Source organism: Aspergillus nomiae, assembly GCF_001204775.2.
Source record: "Aspergillus nomiae NRRL 13137 chromosome Unknown contig00003, whole genome shotgun sequence".
Taxonomy (NCBI): Eukaryota; Fungi; Ascomycota; class Eurotiomycetes; order Eurotiales; family Aspergillaceae; genus Aspergillus; species Aspergillus nomiae.
In genome coordinates this window covers 226,910-253,454 of record NW_015378058.1, presented here as the reverse complement: position 1 = coordinate 253,454, position 26,545 = coordinate 226,910, and the positions used below count along the sequence as shown (strand labels likewise).

The following is a 26,545-nucleotide window of genomic DNA, read 5'->3' as shown; positions in this document are numbered from 1 at the left end:
ATGCTTCCTATGCTTTCCACTACTAGCAATGCTCCATTCCCCAACATGCCAAGAATCACGTATCCAGTCCTCCATCATCTCGGAGAAATTAAACCCGTTTCAGATGCACTGATTATGGGCAAACCCTCCAATCGGTGCGACGCTCGCAGCAAAGTGCCGAGAGTCGGACGCCGGCAGATTTCCGGACATGATGGACGTCTACCTTAACCCTAATTTCAATTCTTCAGAGAATGAATCCACCAATGATCAACCGAGTACACCTCCCCCATGGTTCCTACATCGCCTGACAAGGCGTGTCGATGATCGCCATAAATGGATAAATATCTGCAGGAGATCGTCTGTTCTCCTGCTTGATCAGAATATCGACTTCAATTGCGCTCAACATGAAGTTTGCTTTGCTATCCAGTGTCGCCGCGGGACTTCTCCCCGTTGCAAGCGCAGCCAGCGTGTCTGGTGCTGCAGAGGGCTTCGCCAAGGGTGTGACTGGCGGTGGCTCTGCTGCTACTGTGTATCCCACCACGACGGACGAGTTGGTGTCCTACCTCGGTGATTCGTCTCCCCGTGTAATTGTCCTGGACCGCACGTGAGTATTTCATCGCGGGAATATGAGGCTCCTGAATCTAATCGGAGTAGCTTTGACTTCACGGGCACCGAAGGCACCACTACGGGCACGGGGTGTGCACCATGGGGAACTGCTGCCGCTTGTCAACTTGCCATTAACCAGAATGACTGGTGCACCAACTATCAACCCGACGCGCCTTCGGCATCCGTCACATAGTGAGTATTAGCTTTGCATAGATCACTCTTATCCCCGCTGATACAACGACAGTGACAATGCCGGTATACTCGGAATAACGGTCGCATCGGACAAGACCCTCCTAGGGTCGGGCTCCAGTGGTGTTATCAAAGGCAAGGGCCTTCGAATTGTCAGCGGTGCAAGCAACATCATCATCCAGTACGTATAGCGCCCGTTCTCTGCGTGAATTCACTTCTAATTCTATCCAGAAATATTGCCATCACAGATCTCAACCCCAAATACGTGTGGGGAGGCGATGCCATCACCCTCAACGACGCGGATATGGTCTGGATTGATCACGTCACGGTCCGTCATCTATCCCCAGCTGGGCTCAACAAAGGCCTATACTGACCCCTTTCCCAGACTGCCCGAATTGGTCGCCAGCACCTCGTCCTCGGAAATGACGCCGACAACCGCGTGACTGTGTCCAATAGCTACTTCAACGGTGTCTCCGACTACAGCGCCACGTGTGACGGGTACGCATACTGGGGCATCTACTTCGCTGGCTCCAGCGACCTTATCACTTTCAAAGGCAACTACGTCCATCACTTTAGCGGTCGCAGCCCCAAGGTCCAGGAGAACACACTGCTGCATGCCGTAAGTCCACCGTTACCTTCCCGTGTACTGGACCAGCACTTAACACAGATCAGGTCAACAATTACTGGTACGACTCGACCGGCCATGCCTTCGAGATCGGAGCAGGCGGCTACGTGCTTGCCGAGGGCAACGTATTCCAAAACATCAACACCCCCGTGCAGTCGCCGATTGAGGGACAACTGTTCACATCGCCCGATACGAACACCAACGTCGTTTGCGCCACGTACCTCGGTCGCAACTGCGAGGTCAATGGGTTTGGTAGCTCGGGTGCTTTCAGCCAAGCGGATACAGCCTTCCTGGTGAACTTCGAGGGCAAGAATATCGCGTCGGCTTCCCCGTATACTGATGCGCAGAGCTCAGTGCCAAGCAGTGCTGGCCAGGGAAACCTTTGAAGGCCATGCTAGGTGTTACAAGACGGTTTTTCTGGGCATTGTTGTGTCTTGCTCTCAAAATACCGTCACTTGTGTACATATCTCGTTGTCTGCTTCGCCCGACGATGTCTCGAAATACATATGGCTTCTCTCCAACGTCGCGGGATAACCCCGATCGAAGGCAATCAGACGTGTAACCGAGTGATTAGTTAAAAGATAGACTCCGGCAAGAACACCGATGACAGGGACGATGCTGGAAATAGAGATGCGACTGTGGTTGGCACGCACTCAATAGCCCTTATCGCGCCGTGTGCTTTCCCCACACTTCCTCGGTCGGATTTACCCCGAGACGAGGGGTAAACATCTTTGCGAGTTGCCGAGGAGGAAAGACATCACTTGGTAATCTTTTTTACTTCTCTTGCTCACTTCTACAATCACCTCAAACCCTCAAGATCAAAAACTTCACCATGGCCTTGAACGTTGCGCTCCGTACCTCTCTCGCACGCCAATCGACGGCATACGGCTTCTGGCTTACGTCCGTATTTCCTCCCCCGCATTCCCCCCACTGTACTTCCCCCGAGCTCGTTTGCACCCAGAGCGTCGTGGAGAGCCTGCAGTATTGTCTGAATTCAATATCATCAGGAAACCCCATTGAGGACACCCAACTAACTCGCATTCACAATATACAGCTTCCCCAGCGCCCCCGTCGCCCGTACCATCCTCCGCGCTGCAACCGCCTCGCCGGCCGAGGCCTTCAGCTGGGTCCTCGTCGACGCAGAGCACGGACTGATCACAGACAGAGATTACTATGACGTACGTTTTGCCATATGCGCGGACCCACACAACAACTAACTAGGAGATATAGCTCACAACAGCGATTGCCTCGGAAGGCGCCAGCCCGATTGTCCGCGTGCCCTGGCAGGAAGAATGGATGATCAAGCGTGCTCTGGATTCTGGCGCTCATGGAATTCTGACTCCTATGTGCCACTCAGTGGTGAGTTCTGCACCTTTTCCCAGTCACCGGACCATCACTAGCGAGGCCGGGGTGATACGCGTTGATGCGTTCGTGTTCGAGCTGAGAAACTCACTGTCTTCCCGTTCTTCGGTCGATAGGAGGATGCCCGTCGTGTTGTACGGTACTGCAAATACCCCCCTGTCGGTTGCAGAGGCTATGGGCCACTGTATGCGCCCCACGCTTTTCCCGGTGTCCAGGCTGGAGGTCAATATGACGACAACGCCGATCAGAACTTGATGGTCATGGTTCAGATCGAGTCGAAGTCCGGTTTGGACAGTGTCGAGGAAATCGCCAAGGTGGAGGGATTGGATGTGCTTCTGATCGGTACGTTTACCATGGCTGACGACTACACGGTGAAGACATAGGTGCCGAGGACATGTGTTAATATTGCATTAGGCCCATTCGATCTCGCGAAACAGATTGGTGTCGTCCGCGGCGGAGATGAGCACAAAGCAGCTATCGAGCGCATTTTGAAAGCTGCCAAGGCTGCGGGCAAGAAGGCGGCGATCTTCTGTACGGATGGTGCCCAGGCCCGCGGATATGCTGAACAAGGCTTCGACATGGTGTCGGTCATTACGGACCAGGGGGCTATCGGCAATGCTATGGTGCAGAGCTTGTCGGCTGCACAGGGCCGTGACGCGGACAATAAGCCCAGGGATGGATATTGAATGGTTATTGATCCTGGTAATGCCTGTTAAACTGCTGGCTGGCTATAGCGTACCAGAAAGATATCCCGAACGTGTTATGTATCTACTTATCAATGTATATATTGCGAGGAAATGCTGTCGATCCCCAACGACCTACCGCCAGATACAATCGACCTGATGTATCCATCCATCCCCCGTATCTGACTTCTGTGTGAGCTGAACCTACTGGGGGTTGCCAGTTGGCCAGCTGCGAAGGTTCGTGTTTAAACGCCGATGTCGATCCTCAGGCACTAGGAGCTCCAAGGGAAGATACGCCGATGATGCTTTCAATTCGATGCCATATTTCGCAGTAATGTAACTCTGCCTATTCGCCCAGAGTGTCTCCTGCCGAGCATATGTCGCGAGTACGCTAATCGCCTTGCGGCGAATGATGCCCGCATCTGAATAGTCCGCGATTGGAAACAGACCCAACATCTCAGAGAGAGCCACCAGGGGCTCTACTTTCCCAGTTCTAGAACAGGACTACGGCGGATTACGTCGGGCCAAGACGGAAAAGTATCAGACAGAAAACAATCTTTGTCGGATACCTTTTCCATTGATTCGAATCCATGGTCTAGACACCTTCAACAGCCACAATCCATAGTTTCTAGAATATCCCACACCTTAGTATCGAAAGGGTTCCGGGAAGATGATATGTCTCCTGCACCATGACATCATCCGCGAACTGCGCATCCCGATCTCGTGGTTGACATCTGCAGCGCATCGATCGATCGTTCTATACACTCACTCAATGTGGTCGATCGCTTGATATTTAAAAGCAAAGGTTGCCTTTCGCTACCTGAATATGGTGTCAAGAAGCGACAGCCCAGGAGCGATCTTTGGACATATCACGGCGGCGTATACAAGACCTCGGGCTATAAAACAGGATGAACCCAACGATTCATTGCGAGCGCTGGACAAACCGACACCATGGAAAGATATACTTGCTTCGACACAGACTCTCTGCGATCGTACACCTCTACGGTCGCATTGGATGATTATCCCCCGTCAAAGTAAGCGCTTTCCAACGTAACCCTAAGACCCAAACTCAGCCACAATCACAGTCCTCCCGACGAGCTTATCACTTCCTTTCCACGACCTCCAAGTGGCGCGCGCAACCTCGACAGCATACCGGCACACAGCCCACGGACTTCCATCAAAACCCTCCGCAGAAATTACATGATCCATGAACTGCCACTCCTGCAAGAGCCAAATCCTTGGGATGGGTCTGACCAATTCCATCCTGTCCAAGAGACTGGTTGCTCTTATGACCTCATCGTTCCTTTTAGCGACTCCTGCGAGGCGCCCCTGCACAGCTTGGAGCGTCTCGCAGACATCATGTTCTCTGCAGAGCACATGCTATCTATCCTCAACAACCCGCGATATCTCGCGCGCTTTCGCGAGTTCCTCCTTGAAGAGCGTCCGCGGTCGCTTGAGTTACTGACATACTATTTGAACACATGTAAAGCGCTAAAGGCAATTGAGTACGCCAACGCTCTGGTCAGATGCGCCGTCGACTTGCCTCCGCCGACGATCGCGATCACGGAACCGGTCGGAGAGAGCTCGAATCCTGCCCTTCAGCGCCGTGTCCACGAAGCGCTTCAAGCACTCACGGACGAGGAGCTTCCTGCTTTTATCACCTCGCGCTGCATTGGAATCACGAGTAGGGTAGTTGAGGAACGCGTGCGAGGAACCCTCCCGCGTAAATTCCAGGGGACATCCGATGCGCTGGCTGAGGTGTTCTGTTTGACCGATCCGTCCAGACGGGACAATCCAATTATATTTGCATCAGGAGGTAGGTTTACCACCCAGGTGGGCTGTTCATGTAGGCTGGACGTTGATGGAGAAACAAACAGAGTTCCATCGCACGACGCAGTACGGCATGGATTATGTTCTCGGTCGCAATTGTCGCTTCCTTCAGGGTCCCAAGACAAACCCGAATAGTGTAAGGAGAATCAGAGAGGCTATAGAAGCAGGAAGACATCACTCAGAACTCTTCCTCAACTAGTAAGCACGCAGTACTGGAGTCTGGCCCATCACAGAAAGCAATATTTACTGATCGATATGACAGTCGCCGCGACGGTTCTCCATTTATGAACCTCCTTCAATGCGCGCCCCTCTGTGATAGTCAAGGAACAGTTCGGTACTTTATTGGCGCCCAGATCGATGTGTCCGGCCTAGCCATGGAAGGTGCGCAGATGGATTCGCTCTGCGCTTTGTTAGACAAGCAGCGAAACATGAAAGCAGGAGCTGATGTCGAAGAAGACGCAACGATAAAGGAGGACATTCGTGCAGACGAGCTCCGCGAGCTCAGTGAGTTGTTCAGTCCACGAGAACTGAATGTGGTGCACCAGGTGGGAGGGAGTCTTTTCAAGCCTGGCCCCGCAGTGTACGATCGGAATTGGAAAGGTCATAATCGCACCTGGTCAACGGCGGATACAGTGGAGATGGAGGCCATACGCGATAGAGATATAAAGACCGCGTTATTTCGGGGTTCGTTAACGGGCGTATACGAAAATGTACGTCTTCCTTGTCTGGCCCTTGCTTGCCCACCCTTTGTATCTCCCAGGCCGCCTTAGTGCTAATTGTCTTAGTACCTCCTTGTTCGGCCCTATCCGTCTCTCCGGATCTTGTTTACCTCGCCAGCTCTCCAGATTCCCGGCATTCTTCAGTCCTCTTTCTTGTCACGTATTGGCGGCAACGCGTCAACACGGGAAGATTTGCTGGACGCATTCATGGCCGGGAACAGTGTAACTGCGCGTATCAAATGGGTAACAAGATTCAATCCCCAGGGCAGAGATCGATGGGTTCATTGTACGCCGTTGCTAGCAAGTAATGGTGAGGTTGGTGTTTGGATGGTGGTGGTTGTGGACGACCACTGACTGATTTGTGTATATCATGCCCACTAAGTAGTAAGCATTTGTAATGACGTGTATCAGAGTTACGCAAATATGCAGTTAGGATATGAACAGCACAGCTAGATGGGGATTGAAGCTCAGCGGAATGTATAACAAGACCAAGGATCCTTTGCTAGTAGTTCATGCCCTGATAGCGTCTGGTCATACTCAAGGATGGGCTTCACCTGTTATGCACTTCTTTGTCTCTCTCTGTGTTTTCGTGTATGTTGAGCAAGTAAAAGGTGAAGTACTAATGTACAATAACAGGCAAACCATGCCCGATAGGTCAGGCACCCAAATGACTGAGCTCCACCTCAGCTCCAAGCAAACAAACCCCACCCGGGCCGAGTTCCCCATACGCACCGGAAGAACATGACTGCCGATGCTTATCGGCCATCCACATCAGGAAATCTCCCCAAAGAGCTCAGATCGGGTCAACCGCATCACGCCCCGTCCCCTGAAGACGGATCCGCAGGATGCGTAAGTAGTTCGTTGCTGTCCTAGCTCCTATAATTAAGAAAACTAATCCCGAGAAAAGCACCCAAGAGCGCGCAATTCTTGCGACGGAGATCCGCCCGTACAGGTAAATCGCGTTCCAACGCTACCACTACCCGCTCGAGGGTGACCCGATCAAGACCGCAGTCGAGGCTTTCGACACAGCATACAGGGTTATCGGTTGTTATCCCTGTTAAGCCGGAAATCAGTAAGAAGAAGAAAAAGGATGGTGGGAAGAGAACAAATGAGAGTATCAGTGTGGAGGTTGTGAATGAAGCGCCATTGCGGGCAGTTGAGATCGCTAGCCAGGCCTTGCACCTTCAGGAAGCCGGGAAATGGGATGATCTGGACAATGAGCTGCAAAGTGAGGAAGAGGAGGCACAGTCAAATGAGGAACAACCCGCGTCAAAGGACGTCCTTCCACCCGACCCTTCCCTGCTGAACGAGACCCGAGTTGCCCAAGCACGTGCGGCATACGAGCCGGTCAGTATCAAACCCTCAAAGCTGCTGCTGCCGCATGGGGAATCTCGCAGAGTATGCTCAAGCGTCGGGCGAAGGGGCCGCGGTTACCAAGGCGGGAAGCAGCGCACCCCCTGCAGAAACTGGATGCAACAGACGAGGACTCGATCGGTAAGGAGGCGCTGCGACGGGTGGAACAAGACGATCGTCGACCGACCAATGTGCTGATCTGGGAGGTTGCAAATGATCTATATCGGGAGAAATGTGTTCAATTGGGCATGAAATTTCAGCCGATTGGAAGTCAATGGTCTCAGCGCTTTTTAATCCGTCACCCGGATTTCCGCAAGACCTGGTCGCAGTTGATAGACGCTAGGAAGCCTCCGCCGCGTGCTCCTCCTCCCGGTGCTTCCTCTGGGCCACACTCATGGCACTTTGCGGAAGATGCCAGCTCGATCGTGGACGATGACTTTTCGAAGTTCCATATCCCGAAGACTGAGGCTGAGTGTGCTACGTACTTTCGACAGATTCGAAGTGGACCACCTGCCACTGCTGTTCGGATTCAGAGATTCCTCACGCATTTATTAGTGGAACAGGCGAAGAGCGTTGATATGCTTAGTCGTGTGAGAAAGGCCCTGGAGGAACCAAAGGAGACTAATGAAACGGCACCGCAAGTGGCCACAAGAGAGCCTCAAAAGGGATCGGAACAAGCCCAGGGCTTTTTTGCTCCGCCGGCCTCGCAGAGCCAGCAGCCCCCGACCGCTATAGCTTCGACGCCAATAGTTGGTACTACTGTTGGGGACTTTACAGCTGCACCATCTCAATCATCCCAGGCATCCCAGCTACCGACCGATAACATACCCCAACATCAGGAACCACAGGTGCCCTCAAACCCACCACCCAGGGCCAACTTACACTCTGATGGACGTGCAGCTATGGCGCGTCAGACATCCAGCACATCTTTACCACCTCCCACAAATCGCTTAGCGCAAACACAGCCCTCTCAGGAAGCCCTGAATACCGCCAGTTCCACACCAATCCTTAGTAATGCCTCTTCAACATATACCTCTACGCCTTCTCAGTCCATCACGACGTTCCAGCAGTTCTCCAGAAATCACATGTCTCAACCTTCACACCGTTCCGACCAACAAGAAGCTCATGAGGCGCAGCAACCCCAGAGTACTGCTGATTCTACGCCGGTGATCGGTAACGCCTCAGGCAGCATAACTACGCCGTTGCCATTATCTATGGAGCCATTCAAATCATCTTCTGCACAAGACCCGTCGCTACCCTTGTATGATTTGCAGTCCCCACAAACCCAGGAATCTCGGCGCGATGAACCCACTGCAGATTCCAACCCTATACTCAGTAACGCCTCCCCAACTCATCCCTCGGAGACCTTGCAGTCAACCCAGTCATCATTTCAGCCTTTAACTGCCTCCATACCTCAGTTGCTACATCACCCAGAGCCCCAGGAGGCTCAGGAATCCCAGAACCCCGAGGATACAGCCACTTCCTTGTCTTTGCTCAGCAATGCTCCTTCTAGCAATCCACCTGCATCACTCGAATCATTACTCTCGTCCTTCCAAGCATACCCGACAACCCATGTCCGGCAATCCCCTCAAAAACCTCAGAAACCTAAGAAACCCTCTCAGCCTCGAAAGCCCCAGCAGCCTCGCGCTCGAAATCAACAAACCCAGTCCCAACGACCCCAGCAGTCACAGCAGCCACAACAACAACAGTCGCCGCTATCACAGCAGCAGTCACGACAGCTCCCACAACCTTCTGAACCACCACAGCCTGTTCAGCCACCTGAGTCATCCCAAGTACCAGGCCGGTCATCTAATCATATGGCCAGCACCATGGTTCCATTCACTGGGTGGGGCAGTGGAGCTCTGAGTATGACTAGTTCCAGCCCGTACCACTCTGGTAATTTTGCAACAAGCTTTGGCGGCAGCCAACCTGGCCGCCCGCAGTATTATCCGAACGAGTACCTCCTCCGCACAGCCGTAGATCAGTCGCCGAAGCGCCGGCGCATAGATGACCCAATCAATTCGATCAACCATCCGGGGTTCCAATGAATAGCCCGGCCCCTGGTAGACTCTTTTTTCTTGGACAGGACTTGGATTATTTTTGAGAATAATGAAGATACATTAACGGTTAAATTAATCAAGCTCCTTATCCAGTAGGAGTACGTCTTTGATCCCACACAACTTGGAAACAAAGAAGATTGTATACTCATCGCCCAGAATATACGATTAATAGTATCATCCAACGCCACCATGATTGGCAACAGACACTTCAATTGTCAGACTAAACAGTATTGACCGGATATAGACGTCCTAAGAAAATCTATACTCCCACTGACGAGTTTCTCTCCCGATGTTTGGCGGCATCGGTCTCTCTCCAGCGAGAGCCAGCCATCAACGGCAAGCATGGACACTTAACTGAAAGGAATGATCTCCGCGACATAAAAACGTACAGCTGCCTTCGCTTAATGATATCTACAGTTTAAACTATGTCACTTTGTCTATATCCGGCTCCGCAACCTGTCACCCGAACCACCACCCAGTTGCCCAGCTGTTCTCGCGGCTGGCGTGGAAATCTCCTTCCTAGCCCAAAATCGGTCAATCATATCCCCAATACCGATCAGCATGATCTCTCACGATAGCATAGTGCGGACTATCGGGAAACGCCACCCCTTCAGCACGGCAGCCGAACAGAGCCCTGGCCCAGCCAAATGCGATTCCACCCAACCAACTGGCCAGCCGTAGAATACAGATACAACCGTTGGGCTACCGCTCCTAGCACAGCAAGATCATTAAACTGCGACCGCAATTGCAAAACAGAACTCATTAGCCCCGTCTGCTGCACACTGATGATGAGTCGCACAGCAGGATCGAGGAGTAACTTTCCCAAGGCGTGTGCAGGCGCGGGTTGAGGCGGCAGTGAATAAGCGGCTGTGTGGTATGCAGGGCAGAAGGAGGTGTCTCCGGGACAGCAATCGAAGATAATCCCACAAAGATAGGGTCCTAGCTCCAAGGATGGATAGGCAGCATCGGGGCGGAGAGAGAGAGCTAGTTGAATCGCCGTGTTGCAGCCTCCGTGTGAGAAGATAGGCAGTCGAACTGAACCTTTCTCTTCTTTGCCTGCGGTCTTACGCCGAATGTAGTCGCGTGCTGGTGATAGACGCGAGTGGAGGACAGTGAACGGAAATGCAGTGATCTCAAGGATCTGCGTGGTGATTCATAGAATAGCCAAGGCTGAGCATAGGCTTCAATAGCCGGTAACTTATTTTAGAATGCCTTGGGGAGTAGCACTGCCAAGCCATGTACAGAAAATGATGAGCCCTGGGCTTGTGGTTGCTGCAGTACGGGTCTGTGATGGAGCCTCCCAAAGGTATATTGCTCCCCGATTGGCTTGAGGGAGTCGAAGTCTGATGTGCTTGCCATGCTGTGGCTTCCAAATATGTTCACAGTGTACCCAGCTTGCAAAGAGAGAAGCATTGGAGTTGGTGAGGATGCTTTTGTTGAGGTGCTTTCTTGAGCCTAAACCCTAAGGCCTTGGTGGCAATAGTAGCTATAAACAAATCGCTCGCCGGGGCATCAGCGCTATGACATGGAGATATGGTCCTTGATTGTGATATACCTACCAATAGAGGTATTCGCAAGTTCTAATAGAAGTGTTGATGACAGACTGATATACGTACGATTTGTGAAACGCCCTAAGCATAGCTAGCATTTCATAGGCCTCATTCGCAGTCATTCCCCAGCTTTCGGATGTTGGGGGAGCCTCTTTAAGGTCAGTAAGATCGATCGAAAGACGGCCTATGACGTGTAGAATGCGCATTAAGCGAATTGTAGTAAGACTAGAATTTAGAAAAGAGTATGTCGATTAAGCCATATCTCGTACAATTCATAGTCGAAACTGGGATGCTGCGTAAGACTTTCCTATTTAGGGTTTCCCCACAGCGTATTCATTTCCCTTTTCGGTCTCTTAGCCATCCAAAGACCTAACAAAAAAAATGTCTATAAAAGAAGACGACTTCGCGTCAATAGGATGTGATTGTTAGTGCTCCTCAGACCAGTACTGGAAGAATGAAATATTTCTTCTTAATATATTGGATTTCTTTTTGCACGCTGCTGTCCACCTGGCCATCCGGCCTATAAGCACATCTTGTTCAATAAAGCGACAGCATGCATTTCCTTGTGCTAGGAGCTACAGGTACCTTGCTCTATCTGATGGCTACACTTTTAATAGGCCAACATCTGACACAAAATGCATAGGAGCTATCGGAAGCAAATTCTGCGCCCTGGCGCTAAACAAAGGGCATCGTCTAAGTCTATTAGTTCGCACTCCTAGAAACCTCCCCCAAAACCTCGTGCAACATACAGATGTGGAGATTATCGAAGGCGCTCTAGACGAGGAAACAGCCCTAGACACTGCTGCGAGCTGTGGTGCCAGCATCTTTGTCTCGTTCGCTGGTCCCCCGATCGGCACGGAAGGAACGGTGAGATATGCTATCAAGCCTATCAGCAAAGCAGACTGTTAATCATCCAAATAGCCTCTGACATTGGGGTATAAAGCTCTGGTTCCAAGACTAGTAGACCGGCACTTCAAGCGCATCATCATACTATGCACCCCGTCCTACCATGATCCCTCGGACACCATAATTTTCAAATGGCGGCTGGGGGCATGGTTCATGAGGCTATTCAGTAATGGCCAGTATCGAGAGATGGTCGGCATAGGGGAGTTTATAGCGTCACTGCCTGTCGACGGGCCTGTGCAGTGGACTTTGTTTCGGGTTGGTGGGCTGACAAACGGTGAAGAGGCACCAGTCAAGGCGACATTCCTGGGGAGCGGCGATGATGGCACATGGATTAGTCGGGCGAGTGTTGCGACGTGGGCCCTGGATGAGATTACTCGAGAACAATGGCTTGGGAAGGCACCTTATATCTGTAATTAGCCCGCTTTGGAAGCGATACAGCGTGATCTATCAGATTTTAGAACCCATTGTGAAATTCTTCTACCAGACCAAGCCTTGATTCACAACATGCAATACAAAAATCGACTCTTTAAATGATATTTGACCAGTAGGAGCCAAAGTATTCACCAGATAAGCCCTAAATTTGAGCAGTGAACAAGGCAGAATGCACTCGACCCGACAGGACGATGGAAATAACGTATTTATCAGAAGTTCGTATACTGTAGACTTCACTGCTAGTACAAAAACCATATATGCCAAGAACTGAAGCCAAATTCTGTACCCGTTAAATCAACGAACTTCTCCACCGAGTCTCTCCCCCTGCGATCGACTCCGCAGCAATTATTTCAGCCACACGCCTAGCTGCTATGCCAACCAGACGTACTCATACAAAGTCCCGCCATGGTTGCGAGCGATGCAAACTACGCAGAATCAAATGCGATGAAGCCGGCCCTCCATGCGGCCACTGCGCTGCCCGAAAGGCCGATTGTCAGTATTCCACTAGGGAACTATTTCGACATTCAGAATGGAGCGAACAATGCCAAAATCCTCCGATCTCACCAACATACCAAAAGGACCAGTCAACAAGATCAGATGAAGGTAGAACAGGCCTGCCGTGGGTATCCGAGGCATCGCGAAGTACATTGCCTATCGTACCGGCGGGCCGCATGAGAGAGCTCCAGTTGATGCACGTCTGGTCCTTCAAAACCTGCCACAGCTTTTCCTGCAACCTTGGCGAGGTCTTCCGATCCTTCGTGGTGGAGCAGGCTTTCCATCATCCATTTCTCATGGACTCACTGCTGGCACTCACGTCACTACACATAGCCTCTGGAACCATCGGCAGTAACAACAACGATGCGAATGATAATCATGCCCCCCTAAGCTCGGCCACTGTCTCGGAATACATCAACGACGCACTTCGTTACCAGAATAGCGCCGTCCCGGCTTTTTGTACCGCACTAGAAAACATCTCAGCATCGAACTGCCATGCGCTTTTCGCATGCTCGGTCATCATGATGGCTTGCGCTGTTGTGGCTCCATTCGTTGGAAGCAGTCGCGGAAACATGGTAGAAAACCTAACTTCTCCATTTCATTTTGTCAAGGGAATACATTCCGTCATTGATAAATCTCGGCTATGGCTGGCCAAAGGGCCCTTTCGATTTGCAATTTTAGCTCATTCCGATGATGAGTGGGAGTCACCCCTGCAAGAAACCGAGGTCATTCACAAGTTGCGAAAGCTTTGTTCTCATGTAAATCCGGCTATACGGAACATCCTTAGCCGTGCTATCACACTCCTGGGGAGTTGCTTTGTAAAAGATGAAACAATGGCGATTCCATGGATCATGGTTGTTGGGCTGGACTTCGTGGATCTCATACAACAAGAGGAGCCCATGGCCTTACTGGTGTATATGTATTGGGGTGTTTTGCTTAGCGGGTTGAAGGATATATGGTGGGCAACGCTCTCAGGAAGGAGGATTGTAGGGGATTTGGCAAGGGAGCTCGCACGGATCAATGAGTGGACCGAAGCTATACAATGGGCAACGGAGCAGGTAGGCATAAGTATAGAGACATTGTCATATTGTTATTGGTTGTACTTGTATAATACAAACATGTGGCAGAAATTGTTATCTAAATATGAGGTTATGGTATCGTATGGATGTCATACCTCCCGGTTGCGATCTCTATCGGTTTGAGAAGACAGAATAGTCGTTGTCCTCATTGAGTCTCTTATTCGTACGGCCTGGATACCATGAGCAGAACCGTCATCTCGATTTCGACTGTTCTTCCATTGCTCTGCATTTGGAATTCATGATTAGGGTGCACGGAATAACGCGCCATAGGTATAACCAATTCAATCCCCGGTCATCATAAAGGCTACTATTCCAAGCCATATACCCACAACAGCCACCGTCGCAAAGCTGGCACCCACACGATCCCCTGTCGTGATCTCTCGCGGCTCGTCCTTCTCTGGCTTGTGACTACCCGTGCCTGCACTCGGATCACCTTTGCTCGTTCCTCCAGTGTCCGCCGTTAACGGACCTTGCTCACGGTTTCCAGTTTTGAATGGCACCATATTCGCGGTGAAAACGCTCAACGCACACATATGCTCACGGAGGCCGGTCACACCATCATATTTATCAAGGTACCATCGCTGTCCACAGATCTTGTCCGGAGAGGGCCCGGAACACTGTTTTGCTGCTCCCTCTGCGGAGCCCTGTAATTTGGGCAAGATCTGGTCGAGAGTGTTGGGCATGACAGTCGTCGTGAAGGCGAGCCAAGCGGTGACCAAACTCTTGAATGTCGACTGATTGCCATCGCACTCTACCACTCCCGGTTTTTGCGGCTCGCATGGCTCAACCATGATGTTGCCCCCGTACTCCTTTGGGAAGAAGTTGCGCCATGTAGTATTCAGTAAGCCTTCCACCACATTTTGCCATTTGCTATCACCATTCGTCTGTGCAATGTGTCAGCCCGCATTAAAGGTCATACTAATGTAGTACCCAGGGGTCTAGCATTGTTGGCCATCCGTACCAAGTTATACATGTATGCAGCGCCATTAAAGTAGATTCCGTAATTGTAAGACCATTGCATCTGGTTAGGTGCCTTGCAATTCGATTCCACAGTAACCAGATCATTTATAGTCCACCCCTTCTCGATGATCAACGGAACAGACGTGGCCCAGGTGAATGCCTTCTCTGCCCATTCGGAGTAAGTTTCATTTTTGGTATATCGTGCCAGGCGGGCCGCGAGCTGGAAGAACCCTCCGTTAGAGACTGAATTCTTTAGATCGTAGCCTCCGTTCCACGAATTTCTCTGCCACCGCAAGCCACCATTGCAGGTATCGGGGTCCCATTTCTCAGCCTGAGTGTTGAATACGCCCTGGGCAAGTGCGAGCCATGACACTTCTTCATCCTCGGGGAAATTCAACTCGGCGGCAGTCATCGCGGCGAGGCCCCAGAATACCTGATCGTCGTTGCCCAAATCCTGGGTATAGTTGTCCGGTAGGTAGTCGTTGTGGCCCTTTTGCCAGATCAAGGCTTGCTTGGTCACATCGTTGTATGATGTGTCGCCTGTCCAGTACCAGTACTGCACCAGGGCCATGAATACCTCGCCACCCGTCCACCATGTTCCTGGAAGCTTCCCTGGGATTTGACCGGATTCGTTGCCATGATAATAGGACATCATACCGTAGGCGGCTGTTGCGGCGGCATCTTTGATCGATTCTATTCAGTGTTAGAGGTGCAGAACGAACTTTACATCCAACGGACGCGGAAATACCAGGATCATTGATATCAAGTTGAATGCCTGCGGTGAGCCGTCCCAGCGTCAGCCACACGGTAAGTGCAATACTCCAAAAGGATGACCACATTTTGATGGTAACAAAGGCGGGGACATTAAACAAGAACGAGAAAGCCCTCTTTTCACATTCTGAACTCTAGTTAAAAGTTGACCAGCTGTTCCTGCAGAACCTAATGTATGTTTCTGGGAAGGCAGTGCACCTGGTTAGTGAGACCCTGTAGGATTACACCCTAGTATTCAACGTTTCCTGATTCAGTAGAGGAGATACATTAGGGCACAGGCTATGTAACCACGGATAATACAGCCTTGTAATTGACTGATACTTAGGAATAGCTGTCGGCCCGTTCCATTCTCGTGAGACTGAAAATTTTGACACGGTCTGTCCTCTGTCGATCCGGCCAGTGGAAATGAAAGGCAGGGGTCCTGTGTGGTCCATTGCAGGCAGCCATCATTCTGTAGCCATTCAGAAAGTCGACCCCAATGACCGATGCTCTTGGCCTCTGGGTCATCACAAACATGGAGGGGCTGATCGTGTGCTTGACTGGCTCGTCTTGAACTCCACATTCATTTCAGGCTAACGAGATTGTAATACAAAAATCATGGGAACATGATCTCTCCCCAGCTATCCCACACAACAACAGAGGAGATCCAATCGGCATCTTAGGCGGTTGTTCTGTCCACTTGCTAAGACCTAAAGCGGCTAGGATAAGATGTTTTTAGATAATGGCAACCGGACGAGGATCCTCTGCGTCTTCCTCCCATCTAGGGCTCAATTTCAGCCCCCACACCACCCATCCAGACGGGGTATTCTTAGTGCTGATCGCGTATCCAACGGTTGGTCGTTCTCCCCGCCCTCCGATTCATCGAGTGCCTTTCGAACGCTGAGGGCTTCTATTGTTTCCCCGGATATAGCTAGTCCATATAAGTACATTGACAGCATGGCTAAAAAGCTTCTCGTGCTTGGGCTTCTAGTCTAACAGCGCTAAACAATAGATACGTTCGTTGCACATCCTGCTAGGCGGGTCTAGTCGGTGTTGTGCCTGACTATCCCTGTCGAGATCCCTACGGCTACGCGAAGCACACGCTTCTAAGCCTGCATTTCCATCATCTATCACAGTCCCTGTGGATTTCTGCTTGGGAAAACAGACGATTAGGTCCTGCTGATCGTCTTGATTGGCGACGGTCAATCCCCCTGGATAGATATTAGGATTACCATCTATGCTACGTACCTCGCTGATCAGAACCACCACCCCATATGGTCTGACTGGGTTGAATTTCCCTTCACTGGAGAAAAGCAAACACCATTGGCCAATTGGGTTTTGATATGTTAGAGCAGATTGCGTTTCCAAGCGGTACCTGGGAGAAATTGTAATGTAAGATTCTACACTGCCGGGTTTCAGGCTGAACTGATATAAGGGCTACACAGCCTCATCTCTTGTGTCAAACTGAAACAGTACTAACAGTGGCAGTTCAGTGGAGACATATGTGATAGACAGTTATGAGCAGCAATGGTGGAATCCCATGTGCATTGTGGAGTTCATCGGGGCCATACCGATGGTATCGGCAGCTTCCCGACGATATCGGCTTTGCCGATGGAGTTTATATCTTTGGTTGGTGTTCATTCTTGCTTGTCTTATCCTGTATTTTTTTCGTTTTTTTTGTCCTTTACTAAACTCCTAATGCTTTCTTTCGTGGCAGGGTATTTTGTCAACATTGACTTGTGGCAATAGTACTACAACTGTCGCGTCATGAAGTCCTTGCAATGTCAGAACTGTAAATAACATACTGTTCAATGGGATAGTAGCTATCGGACATCTTATAACGCTTATAGATACAGTTATTATATATACTCTTATGTCCACGATGATTATGTAGTACCGTATGAGCAAGATCACCCTTTTGAGGGACGCCCGAAAATCAGGGAACCCCAGGGACGGCGCGATATATGGATCTACGAACAGGTGAATAACCTATACACCATCATAAACAAGACAATAGAACAGTCGCAATCCTCTAATGTTAAATGTACATCAGCCAACACCATCATAAATACAACTGCCGCTTCGGCCACAACCAAGCATCCCCATACTCAACATCACCCCTCCCACCAACACCCAAGATATCAGTGACCAAAGCTCTGCCTGAGTTCGAAGCCCACCATATCTTCCCATCCAGCTGACCGAGCAAAACCCCCCAATGTCCCAGAATAAGTAACGAAATAGGCTCAAGACCCCTGAGCGTATCAACAAATCGCCTGTTAACTACAGCGAGCCAAGTAATGACCGAGCCTGGGTCTTTCGTCGTGCTGTACCGACAGAAGCAGCGTCGCAGCAGGTCGATCGCCTCGTCCGTCATACGATGCGCCTCGGGCAGAGTGCTATTCTTTTGATTGTTGACCGCCGTTAAACGGGTGAAGGCTTCTTCGGTTTCGCTATCTAGTCGCTTGGCTGCTGGGGCCCAGTAATCCGCGGCTGTGGAGAAAGAGCTCTGCGCCGACCAGGCACGGGTCATCTTTGAGATCTCAGTGGTACCTTGCAGTAGCTCGAAGACGTGTAGAATGTTCTCAATCATGTTTGGGCCTTCGTTGTCGCCAATTGCTAAATGGGGCATTGCTATACGGCTCGCGATGGTGATAAGGGAGTAGGCATAAATGGCGTCGCAGTTCGCCGGCGAGATGTTGTTAAGAGCCTGTCGAAAGGGGGTTAATGCTCGGTTTTGGTATTCCAATGCTGTGTCGATATATGAGCGTGCCTCTATGGGTCCTTTTGTCGCAGCCGTGTGCAATGACGCAATTGACAAGATGCCGTCCAAGAGGAAGTCATGTTCCAGTGCCTTGCGGGGCATGGTGGTTTGCCACACACGGTGGTCTAGTGCGTCGCTGGACAGACTATAGTAGGTCTCCGTGGAGAATTTGTGCATGAGCTCTAAGGAGCGTAGATCATAGTGCGTCGTGGTTATTGGTGATTGACTGGATACGTTGTTTGGGCTTAGAGACACCTGCGGAGAGCCAGGGCTCACGGACAATGTGTCGGGCATGCGAGCCCCAGCGGGCGTGCTAGAATAGGCGCATTCTATCCCCCGAGTGGTGCAGTTTTTGCAAGGAGGGCCTCGCTCGTCACACTACGGGTGTTGTTAGATAAGGCTCAGATACACCACGACATTGGTATCGATGTTGTGTGGAACGGATTGGCCAATTCAACCCCATATAGCAGTAGTCTTGTTTCGATACTACCGAGGATAACGGTTGTAGTTCGAATTCAATGTGGTATGCATCATCAATTGCTCCATGTTAATGTGGACTGTTACTGCCGAGGTTCTAAAGCACCGTGGAAAAGGAAAGATAAAGGCGTGGAGAATGCAACATGAACAAACATGGCGAAAGAGAGTTTGAAAAGAAGATGAAAGTTGAGCTAGAATGAATTACGGAGATTTGGCTTACCTTTACTCGTCTCTTTTTACACTGCAGACAGCCAGTGCGTGACTTCTTATGGGATCTTCGAGGAGGCATCCTGAGGCAGAAGTTATCCCATGTGAGAAGCGCAACCCTACTCGATACAAAGAGTCAACTCCTTAATGAGGCGGAGTCGTCGGATGGTGGGCCAGGTGGGTCTCTCCAACATATGACAGGCAATCGGATTGGACTTTTTGAAGCATTGGCCCATTGCCAAGACCAATTCTTCATGCAGGATTAGCCATCTCACCACATTGCACTTCTCAGAAGGCGTTGACTGGAGTCTGCTGATTCAGAGAACACCTCACGATCGCAACCATTTTACCTATCAAAAGTCTCGCTAAACAACCAGATACCATGGAGGGTTTATACAATTATGATTTATTTCGCGGGTACGTTCAATACTAGCTCGTGATCCAGTATTTGGTGTGCAGTTGAGAAATTCTATATGCTTGTGAAGATTGGTACTCATCTTCCTCAGCTCTTCACTGGGATTCTCTCCGCTCGTTCCATGATCGGTCAAAAACATTCAACGAGCGTTGTGCTATCATAGAGCATTAGATCCCAGAAATCAATAGGTTTCTGATATGATGTCAAGACCATACCTGAAGGAACAATGTCCAAGGCCTTTACGGACAGATTTGGTGGCTGCTGGAGCATATACACGGCTGCCTGTGCAATGTCTGGAGCAACGAGTGGCCTGGTCACATCTGAGTAAGTACCGCCCCAAACTGGAAACAAAGATAGAAGCCAACACATACTCATATCCCTCAAAGAAGGAATTGTACATCTCCTTGTCATGACCCACACGCAACGAATGGAAATTTGTCGCAACACATCCCGGTCGCAGTGCGAGCACGCGTATGTCGGTGCCGCTCAGCTCATTCCGCAAAGCGTTTGTAAACGCCTCTTGGCACGCCTTGTTGGCATGGTATACAGCCTCGCCTGGGAACGGCGGGACCTCTAAGCCTGTGACTGAGGTAATGTTTAAAATCGTCCCTGCTTTCCGTCGCAGCATCGAGTGATTCAGGACGGCATGGGCCATGAACATGTACCCGTTGATGTTGGTATTGTTCATCGTTAGGATGTCTGAGACTTTCAACTCTGGGAATGGGCTCGGGGCACCGAGGGCAAGACCCGCCTGTACGATCCGTGTTACATCGCGCTTCAATATGAAAGAAGGCTTTGGAACTGAACTCACGTTGTTGATGAGGACATCGATATCTCCTATCTCTTCGATGGCGGAGGACACCGCTGCTTCGACGCTGGCATAATCCCCAACGTCCACGGTTTTGTATGTGACTTTTACATCTGATGTCGCCGACAGCTTTTCTTTAAGCTGTGCCAGCTTACTCTACATGCACAATGTTAGCTGGCATGGCTGACGTCTGGAACATCATAGACTCATAGTTATTAGTGATTCACCTCGGAGCGCGAAAATAGGATCACGTTGGCCCCAGCCTCAACCAGAGCAGAAGCGATGGCTTCTCCGATGCCCATAGAGGCCCCTGTCTAATTTCCTTGGCATGCAGCAATATCTTGTTTCATGTGCAGAATCAACGTACAAGAAGCACATTTTTTCCGCGCAACGGCATTTTGATGATCGTGGGATATATATAACCTAGTATACGATGCTGAGAAGATTTGGTAAAACTTGTTTCCTAAGCGATTTACCAGAACTACAACAACCAAAAAACTTTCTCATATCTCTGGCTTTATCATTGAATTAATAATCCAAAGTTGAACCTGCTACTAACTAATTCAACCTAACGCAACTCAGTTCTCGGTGATGTCACTGGCCCAAGTGGGTGTCTGGGACGAATCACGGGATTTCCTCCGATTTGGCTTTCACAGGTCCGCGCTAGTCCTAAGGTGGACGGCGGGGAGCCAAGTCAAGTTAGCGCGTGCGGACAAATTGCCGATTGTGATTTGCTTGGGGCTTCGGCTTCGGCTTCCTTACAGCATCCGATGGGCTTGGGCTTATTCATCATATCATAATCATACTCCAAATAATTTTCTATAATTTGGGCCTCTGTCAACCAGCGCTTGGTGGCCTCTTAAGTTTTGTCAAATGTTCGTACGTCTCCTGAGCCCGGCCTGGAAAGCTTTCGGTACAGTCCGTCGCTTATCTTCATCTTCACCCCGCCTCCATATAACAACAATGCCACAAAAGATTGAGTCTGCCGCGGCCCCTAATGAGGGTGCAAGTGAAGAACAGAAGTTACCGCCTCTGTCCGTAAAAGACTTTGGCGTGTATAATCGAATGGCGGCTCAGATGGACCACTTTGTATGTCCTTCCGTGCCTGTTATTGGAGACGGAAATCTTCAAAATGGGTGATCATTACTAACGGCACCAGCATAATCATTTTCGCCTAACCTGGAAGGATCTCCAGAACGCATGTGATACCAATGGGAAGCGGTCTGGCGGGCTCAAGCCCAAGCAACTGATACTTACAGGGCTGCAGTTCTGCTCTCAGCTTGGCTTCCACCACAGTATTGAAGAAGAACATCTATTCCCTGTGCTAGCTCGCAAGATGCCAGAATTCCGGCAGAAGAAGACGCTATTGGCGCAACATAAGAAGATACATCGTGGACTGGACGAATTTGAACAGTACTTAGAGAAATGCCGGTCCGGAGAGGAAGACCTGGAACTGACAGAGATGAAACGACTCATGGACGCGTTTGGGGAGGTTTTGTGGACGCATCTGGATGAAGAGGTTCGCACCCTTGGTGCGGAGAATATGCGAAAGTACTGGACATTGGAGGAGATGCGCAAGCTTCCTATGTGATCAGATGGCGACGTTGGAGGGCAATCATGGATGTCACGAGACCACTGTGCCGGCACACACTGCGGTTTGCTGTTTAGCTGTTTAACTCGCGCTTCTTTGGAAATCCACATTGAGGGGCATGTGCCCCTCGCTCATCAGACGGTGAATCTTGTTGACTGCTTCCAGTCGTCATGCGTGTCGCCAGCGGTCAAAAGCCCTTCGTCGGCGCTTGGCAGGCTGACCTGGCCTTTATAAACTTACCGCGAAACCTAAAACCGTTTACGTGGGAGTATGACGACAAACATTATTTTACCGAACTTTCTTTAGAACGACTCCTTCGAACCCTGATCACGCAAGTTGGGATAGTAAGCCAAGCAGCCGCGGCAAGGTCCGCACCAAAGAGAGAAGCAGTTTGGGACGCGCGGATTTAACCGTCCCCAGCCAGCGGACCATTGCTTGCGGTAGCCACGCGGACAAGGGGCATTCCAGCTGGCGAGCAGTTCGTTGATAGCGTCATGGGCACCAGCGCTGACCGGAATGCGGAGCTGAGGAATGCGCACTATCCCTTATTGTCCGTCCTCCTTCTTCCCGAGCGAATTACATTCCCCAAACATGTTGCTGCTAATAATAACAGCTCTGTGCCTTCCCAGTGATTGGACGTGTAAACAACATTGCGTCACATTCGTTTGATATTCGATTGCGTGCTGACGTGCCTGAGCCCTGAAGCCGTATGTGTCAGACTCGGCGTGGCTTCGCTTGAGCCCTCCATGACTGGAGTAAAGTTCGATACTGCCATTGCACTTCCGTTGGCGGCAACTGTGATGCCTATTAGCAAGCAGTGATCGTCGAGAAGAACCCTGTCCCCATGGCCGAGGAATAGTTGCGCCAATGGACGAAGATCTACGCTGCGCGGATTGAACACGACCAACGCAACCCGAACCACGTAGATCAGGTGGCTGATCTATGCTTAATTTCTTAATGTTTGTTTGCCTAGCACATAGTCTCAGCTGCTGTGCAAACTTGCCTAAAGCAGGCACACGGGAAGCTGAAGCAACAGATGCGAAACCTCCATGTGCCATGATTCTCCACCACCCGATCCGATGGCCATGCCTCGTGCAGTTCGAAACAACACAGCTGCGCAGATTACCCAATCCGGCCAACACCATCTCAAACTACCCAGCTATAAGATTAGCCCTTTGTACCGGGTTTCTCTGTCCAGTAATTCGTTTATCCACAGTCCTTACGCACGAAACAACTATCCTCCCTTGATCAAACAACCTCACCATGAAGCTCACACACGCCTATCTCACCGCTGCCCTCATCAGCGGAGCCCTCGCCGCCCCAGGCAGCACTCTCGCCCAACGCATGCGCCACAGATCGCTGGATCACCTCACCCTCCCATTGCAAGACCAAGGCTCGAGCACAGACTCCGAAGCGAGGGTAGCCGGCGCCTCCGTGCAATACAGCAACAACTGGTCGGGGGTGGTCCGCGAGCAAGCACCGCCCGAAGGCCCGTACACCGCCGTGACCGCCACATTCACGATCCCCACGTCAACGCAGGTGGCCAACCAAAACGGGGTGCAGGCCGGGTCGGTCTGGGTCGGCATCGACGGCGACACCTACCCGGGGGCCATCCTGCAAGCCGGGGTGGACTTCTACTCCGACCCCAAACAAGCGAATCACGCGTGGTTCGAATGGTACCCGGCGTATGCGACCAATTTCCCGAACATCGACGTGAACGAAGGCGACACAATTGTCTCGACGGTTCGGTCTACTTCCCCGAGTGAGGGTATCGCGATCATCGAGAATAAATCCACGGGACAGAAGGTGTCGCAGACGGTGACTGCTCCTGCGCCGACGGCGACGCTGGTGGGCCAGAATGCGGAGTGGATTGTGGAGGACTTCCAGTCGGGCGATTCGATGGTCGTCATGGCGAACTTCGGGGAGGTCAAGTTCAGCGGGGCGCAGGCTGAAGCTGGGAAGTCTGTATATGGATTGGATGGCGGAGTGATTGTTGAGCTGAAGCAGAACGATAAGGTGCTGACTCAAACGGAGGTTACGGGGAACAACGATATGACGGTTAGATTTATTGGAGCATGATTGTACATGTTCTGAAAACAGTTTTACCCTTTCTTTTTCTTCGCAGTTACTTGGTTGTTTGTTTACTTTTTCTCCTTCTGGTTGTTTGTTATGTGTCGCTCGTGTACATATCAGATGATTTGGACGGCCAATAGATATTTCTTCTCTATTATACCTAGAACGTTAGACAGATAACTGCAATATCTACCAAGCATAACTACAGATTTCACCACATATAGACCATTCACAAAACGTACCGAAACCTCGGATTCTACCAGCCAGTCAGCCACCCACTCAACAAAAAGAGAAAAGAAAAAGAGAACATACCTCAAAATCCGTCAAGTCAGCCATAACATCACCATCTGCCCCCTGCACAGCAGGATCAGCTCGTATTTTCTCCTCCCTCCTCTTATTCCGCCTAACCAAGAGAACCCTCAAGCAAGCCGCACAGGCTACCTGACACAACGCACAGGCCAGAACCAGTTTGCACCCTGTTTGATAGATCGGTGCCTCCTTGGCGAGAAAAGCGTGCGGACCGATGATATTCCCGATGCAGTAGGCGAGGAAGACGAAGGCAGTGGCTGTTACGCGTTTGGTGTAGCCGCCCATGTTGCTGGAAGGCATTTGCAGGGAGAGGACGAGGGAGGAGACGTAGGAGCCGAGCTATTATGTTCGTTAGTCCTTATCTTTATCGGAATTATTTGGAGACGGGAACGGACAATATAGTAGCCGAATAACACGCCGTAGCGGTTTGTTCGGGGAAGTTTCCAGAGGAGGCTGATTCCGATGGTTGTGGGGATGAGGTAAACCATCATGATTATGGTGCGGATGTTCTTGAAGCGGGTGGAGAGGTACGAGCCGGAGAGGATGAAGAAGACTTGGAAGGCGCCTTGGGGGATGCCGAGGGCGGTTGTTAGGAGGGGGCTTGAGACGAGGCCTTTGATGATTAGTTTTCCGAACTGGTTTATGCGCGTTAGTATGGGTTTCGTGTATTTGATTGATGCAGGGGGTTGTGTACATTTGCCGTGCCGCCGTTGATGGTCTCGTTGAGGAGGGTAAAGATGAATAAGAGCCAGACTTGGGGGTCGATGAAGGCTTCACGGATTTGATACCATTTTACTGAGCGGTTGAGAATTCCCTGGTGTATTTAGTTTTCGACTATTGAGCTTTTAGTGCGCGACGCTTACTGTCTGGTTTTGCTTTCCTCTGCCGACGAGCAGGATCTTTTCTTCGACAGAGAATCGTTTTGCGGACAAGACGCTGTTGGGCAGGAAGAGCATCAATATTCCTCCCCAGATAACTGTTACGGCACCGCAGATCAGGAAGACTGTGCGCCAGACTGGGAAGGTCTTGATTTGCCCGATGGCGAATGTGATGAGGCCGCCGAGCTAATTTTGGTCAACTATCTGTGCGCGCATGGTGTGCAGAGCCTTACCATGGAGCCAACGCCGTTGCAGCAGTAGAAGCATCCCGCACGGAAGGGCTGTTCCTGGCGTGTATACCACATGCCAACGATCATCATAAAGCATGGGGTGATGGGGGCTGTGAGGTCAGACAAGGATCAGGTCTCAGTTGGACATAGTTCGCCTACCCTCAAAACAGCCCAAGAAGAAGCGAGTGATCCCTAACCCCATGAAGTTGTTACAGGCAGCCGTGATCATCAAAATCGATCCCCAGGCAAGCCTACACGGTCAGCATGATGCAGGACATGTAAGGAAGTGACATACACGAATGACGATATCACAGTTCCGGTCGGAAGCCGTTGGGCAAGATGGCTGGCCGGGTATTCCCAGAAGAGGTATCCTGAGATAGGTTAGTATGTAGTCACCAGGACTGTGCTTATTCTCTGGAAACATACCAAAGTAGAAGATACTGATCAGCCAGCTATACTGATTGCTGTTAATGTTGGCATCCGTGAACAGATCGAACACAGCGCTATACGCAAGAGCCTAGCTAACGTGTTATCATGGAAGCATCTATTCAGTACGAGGGAGCATACCTGCTTGTCGATGTACTGCAGCACGTACGTGCCACAAAGCAAGGGAAGAACCATCAAGTCGACCTTTCTTCTTAACTTCTTGGATTTCATCGAGTCATTGAGCATCTCTTCTAATTGGGTGTTGGTCACACCATGCTCTTGCAGGAATAGCTCGCCCTCGTCCAGCGAGGATATTTGGCCAATTTCCACGTCATCTTTGGCGGTAGCTTCTATGATAGCTTCCTCCTTGGTTTCGTCGCTTTTGGGTAAGAATGTCATGTTGAAAGACTTGATTCAATTGCTATCTGGATACGCAGGGCCAGGACTTGTCTTCCGGCGGAGGTTTTATAGACATGCATGATAGCTACGCGCAACGCCACCACTTGGGTGTAATCTCTGCTACAATGATATCGAAACTGGAAAGTTCTTCCCGCTCCAGGCGCGGTCGAAGTCAAACCAAGAGAGGCGAGGATATCAGCACTCCGCGATATATTACCGGACCAGTGATAAGACATCCTTCGCGGGGAACTGGCTGGCTGTCTGAATCTAGAGAGTATCAGAGGCGCTATCTCGAACCAATTGAAGAGGGAAAAGCAACGACTCGCATGCTTGGCATCGGGCGGCGTCCGAGATAACGGCGAGGATATCGCAATCGATAATGCGGAGAAGATG

General features: G+C 50.7%; 12 protein-coding genes across 12 annotated transcripts; 8 read left to right on the top strand and 4 right to left on the bottom strand.

Annotated features, from left to right (window-relative positions):
• Nucleotides 1–383: 383 nt before the first annotated feature.
• ANOM_000481 (polysaccharide lyase family 1 protein) lies at nt 384–1,785 on the top strand (the record flags this gene model as incomplete). The annotated part of the gene is made up of 6 exons (XM_015545739.1): nt 384–583; nt 634–777; nt 830–955; nt 1,006–1,102; nt 1,160–1,393; nt 1,447–1,785. The coding sequence occupies 6 exons, from the start codon at nt 384–386 to the stop codon at nt 1,783–1,785; spliced, it is 1,140 nt and encodes a 379-aa protein (XP_015412331.1).
• Nucleotides 1,786–2,231: 446 nt separating this feature from the next.
• Nucleotides 2,232–3,447, top strand: ANOM_000480 (HpcH/HpaI aldolase family protein; the record flags this gene model as incomplete). The annotated part of the gene is made up of 5 exons (XM_015545738.1): nt 2,232–2,380; nt 2,454–2,577; nt 2,630–2,758; nt 2,878–3,103; nt 3,176–3,447. 5 exons carry the CDS (start codon nt 2,232–2,234, stop codon nt 3,445–3,447), a joined length of 900 nt encoding a protein of 299 aa, XP_015412332.1.
• Nucleotides 3,448–4,395: 948 nt separating this feature from the next.
• ANOM_000479 (white collar) lies at nt 4,396–6,347 on the top strand (the record flags this gene model as incomplete). Its single annotated transcript, XM_015545737.1, has 5 exons — nt 4,396–4,478; nt 4,530–5,260; nt 5,322–5,472; nt 5,537–5,984; nt 6,060–6,347. The coding sequence occupies 5 exons, from the start codon at nt 4,396–4,398 to the stop codon at nt 6,345–6,347; spliced, it is 1,701 nt and encodes a 566-aa protein (XP_015412282.1).
• A 397-nt stretch (nt 6,348–6,744) lies between these two features.
• On the top strand, nt 6,745–9,394 carry ANOM_000478 (uncharacterized protein; the record flags this gene model as incomplete). The annotated part of the gene is made up of 4 exons (XM_015545736.1): nt 6,745–6,842; nt 6,901–6,945; nt 6,998–7,340; nt 7,391–9,394. The coding sequence occupies 4 exons, from the start codon at nt 6,745–6,747 to the stop codon at nt 9,392–9,394; spliced, it is 2,490 nt and encodes an 829-aa protein (XP_015412281.1).
• A 2,115-nt stretch (nt 9,395–11,509) lies between these two features.
• Nucleotides 11,510–12,279, top strand: ANOM_000477 (NAD(P)-dependent oxidoreductase; the record flags this gene model as incomplete). The annotated part of the gene is made up of 3 exons (XM_015545735.1): nt 11,510–11,537; nt 11,600–11,823; nt 11,878–12,279. 3 exons carry the CDS (start codon nt 11,510–11,512, stop codon nt 12,277–12,279), a joined length of 654 nt encoding a protein of 217 aa, XP_015412287.1.
• Nucleotides 12,280–12,699: 420 nt separating this feature from the next.
• On the top strand, nt 12,700–13,930 carry ANOM_000476 (uncharacterized protein; the record flags this gene model as incomplete). The annotated part of the gene is made up of 3 exons (XM_015545734.1): nt 12,700–12,786; nt 12,873–13,857; nt 13,917–13,930. The coding sequence occupies 3 exons, from the start codon at nt 12,700–12,702 to the stop codon at nt 13,928–13,930; spliced, it is 1,086 nt and encodes a 361-aa protein (XP_015412286.1).
• A 219-nt stretch (nt 13,931–14,149) lies between these two features.
• ANOM_000475 (glycoside hydrolase family 76 protein) lies at nt 14,150–15,667 on the bottom strand (the record flags this gene model as incomplete). Its single annotated transcript, XM_015545733.1, has 3 exons — nt 14,150–14,752; nt 14,830–15,521; nt 15,577–15,667. The coding sequence occupies 3 exons, from the start codon at nt 15,665–15,667 to the stop codon at nt 14,150–14,152; spliced, it is 1,386 nt and encodes a 461-aa protein (XP_015412289.1).
• Nucleotides 15,668–17,640: 1,973 nt separating this feature from the next.
• On the bottom strand, nt 17,641–19,105 carry ANOM_000474 (Zn(II)2Cys6 transcription factor domain-containing protein; the record flags this gene model as incomplete). Its single annotated transcript, XM_015545732.1, has 2 exons — nt 17,641–18,717; nt 19,037–19,105. 2 exons carry the CDS (start codon nt 19,103–19,105, stop codon nt 17,641–17,643), a joined length of 1,146 nt encoding a protein of 381 aa, XP_015412288.1.
• A 428-nt stretch (nt 19,106–19,533) lies between these two features.
• On the bottom strand, nt 19,534–20,643 carry ANOM_000473 (SDR family oxidoreductase; the record flags this gene model as incomplete). The annotated part of the gene is made up of 6 exons (XM_015545731.1): nt 19,534–19,592; nt 19,654–19,748; nt 19,810–20,189; nt 20,250–20,402; nt 20,474–20,560; nt 20,614–20,643. The coding sequence occupies 6 exons, from the start codon at nt 20,641–20,643 to the stop codon at nt 19,534–19,536; spliced, it is 804 nt and encodes a 267-aa protein (XP_015412268.1).
• A 476-nt stretch (nt 20,644–21,119) lies between these two features.
• On the top strand, nt 21,120–21,837 carry ANOM_000472 (hemerythrin domain-containing protein; the record flags this gene model as incomplete). The annotated part of the gene is made up of 2 exons (XM_015545730.1): nt 21,120–21,335; nt 21,406–21,837. The coding sequence occupies 2 exons, from the start codon at nt 21,120–21,122 to the stop codon at nt 21,835–21,837; spliced, it is 648 nt and encodes a 215-aa protein (XP_015412283.1).
• Nucleotides 21,838–23,100: 1,263 nt separating this feature from the next.
• ANOM_000471 (A4/G1 family peptidase) lies at nt 23,101–23,916 on the top strand (the record flags this gene model as incomplete). Its single annotated transcript, XM_015545729.1, has 1 exon — nt 23,101–23,916. The coding sequence occupies one exon, from the start codon at nt 23,101–23,103 to the stop codon at nt 23,914–23,916; it is 816 nt and encodes a 271-aa protein (XP_015412285.1).
• Nucleotides 23,917–24,139: 223 nt separating this feature from the next.
• ANOM_000470 (putative MFS transporter) lies at nt 24,140–26,152 on the bottom strand (the record flags this gene model as incomplete). Its single annotated transcript, XM_015545728.1, has 10 exons — nt 24,140–24,166; nt 24,223–24,558; nt 24,615–24,854; nt 24,914–25,033; nt 25,083–25,283; nt 25,331–25,437; nt 25,487–25,578; nt 25,623–25,698; nt 25,754–25,844; nt 25,895–26,152. 10 exons carry the CDS (start codon nt 26,150–26,152, stop codon nt 24,140–24,142), a joined length of 1,548 nt encoding a protein of 515 aa, XP_015412284.1.
• Nucleotides 26,153–26,545: the final 393 nt, after the last annotated feature.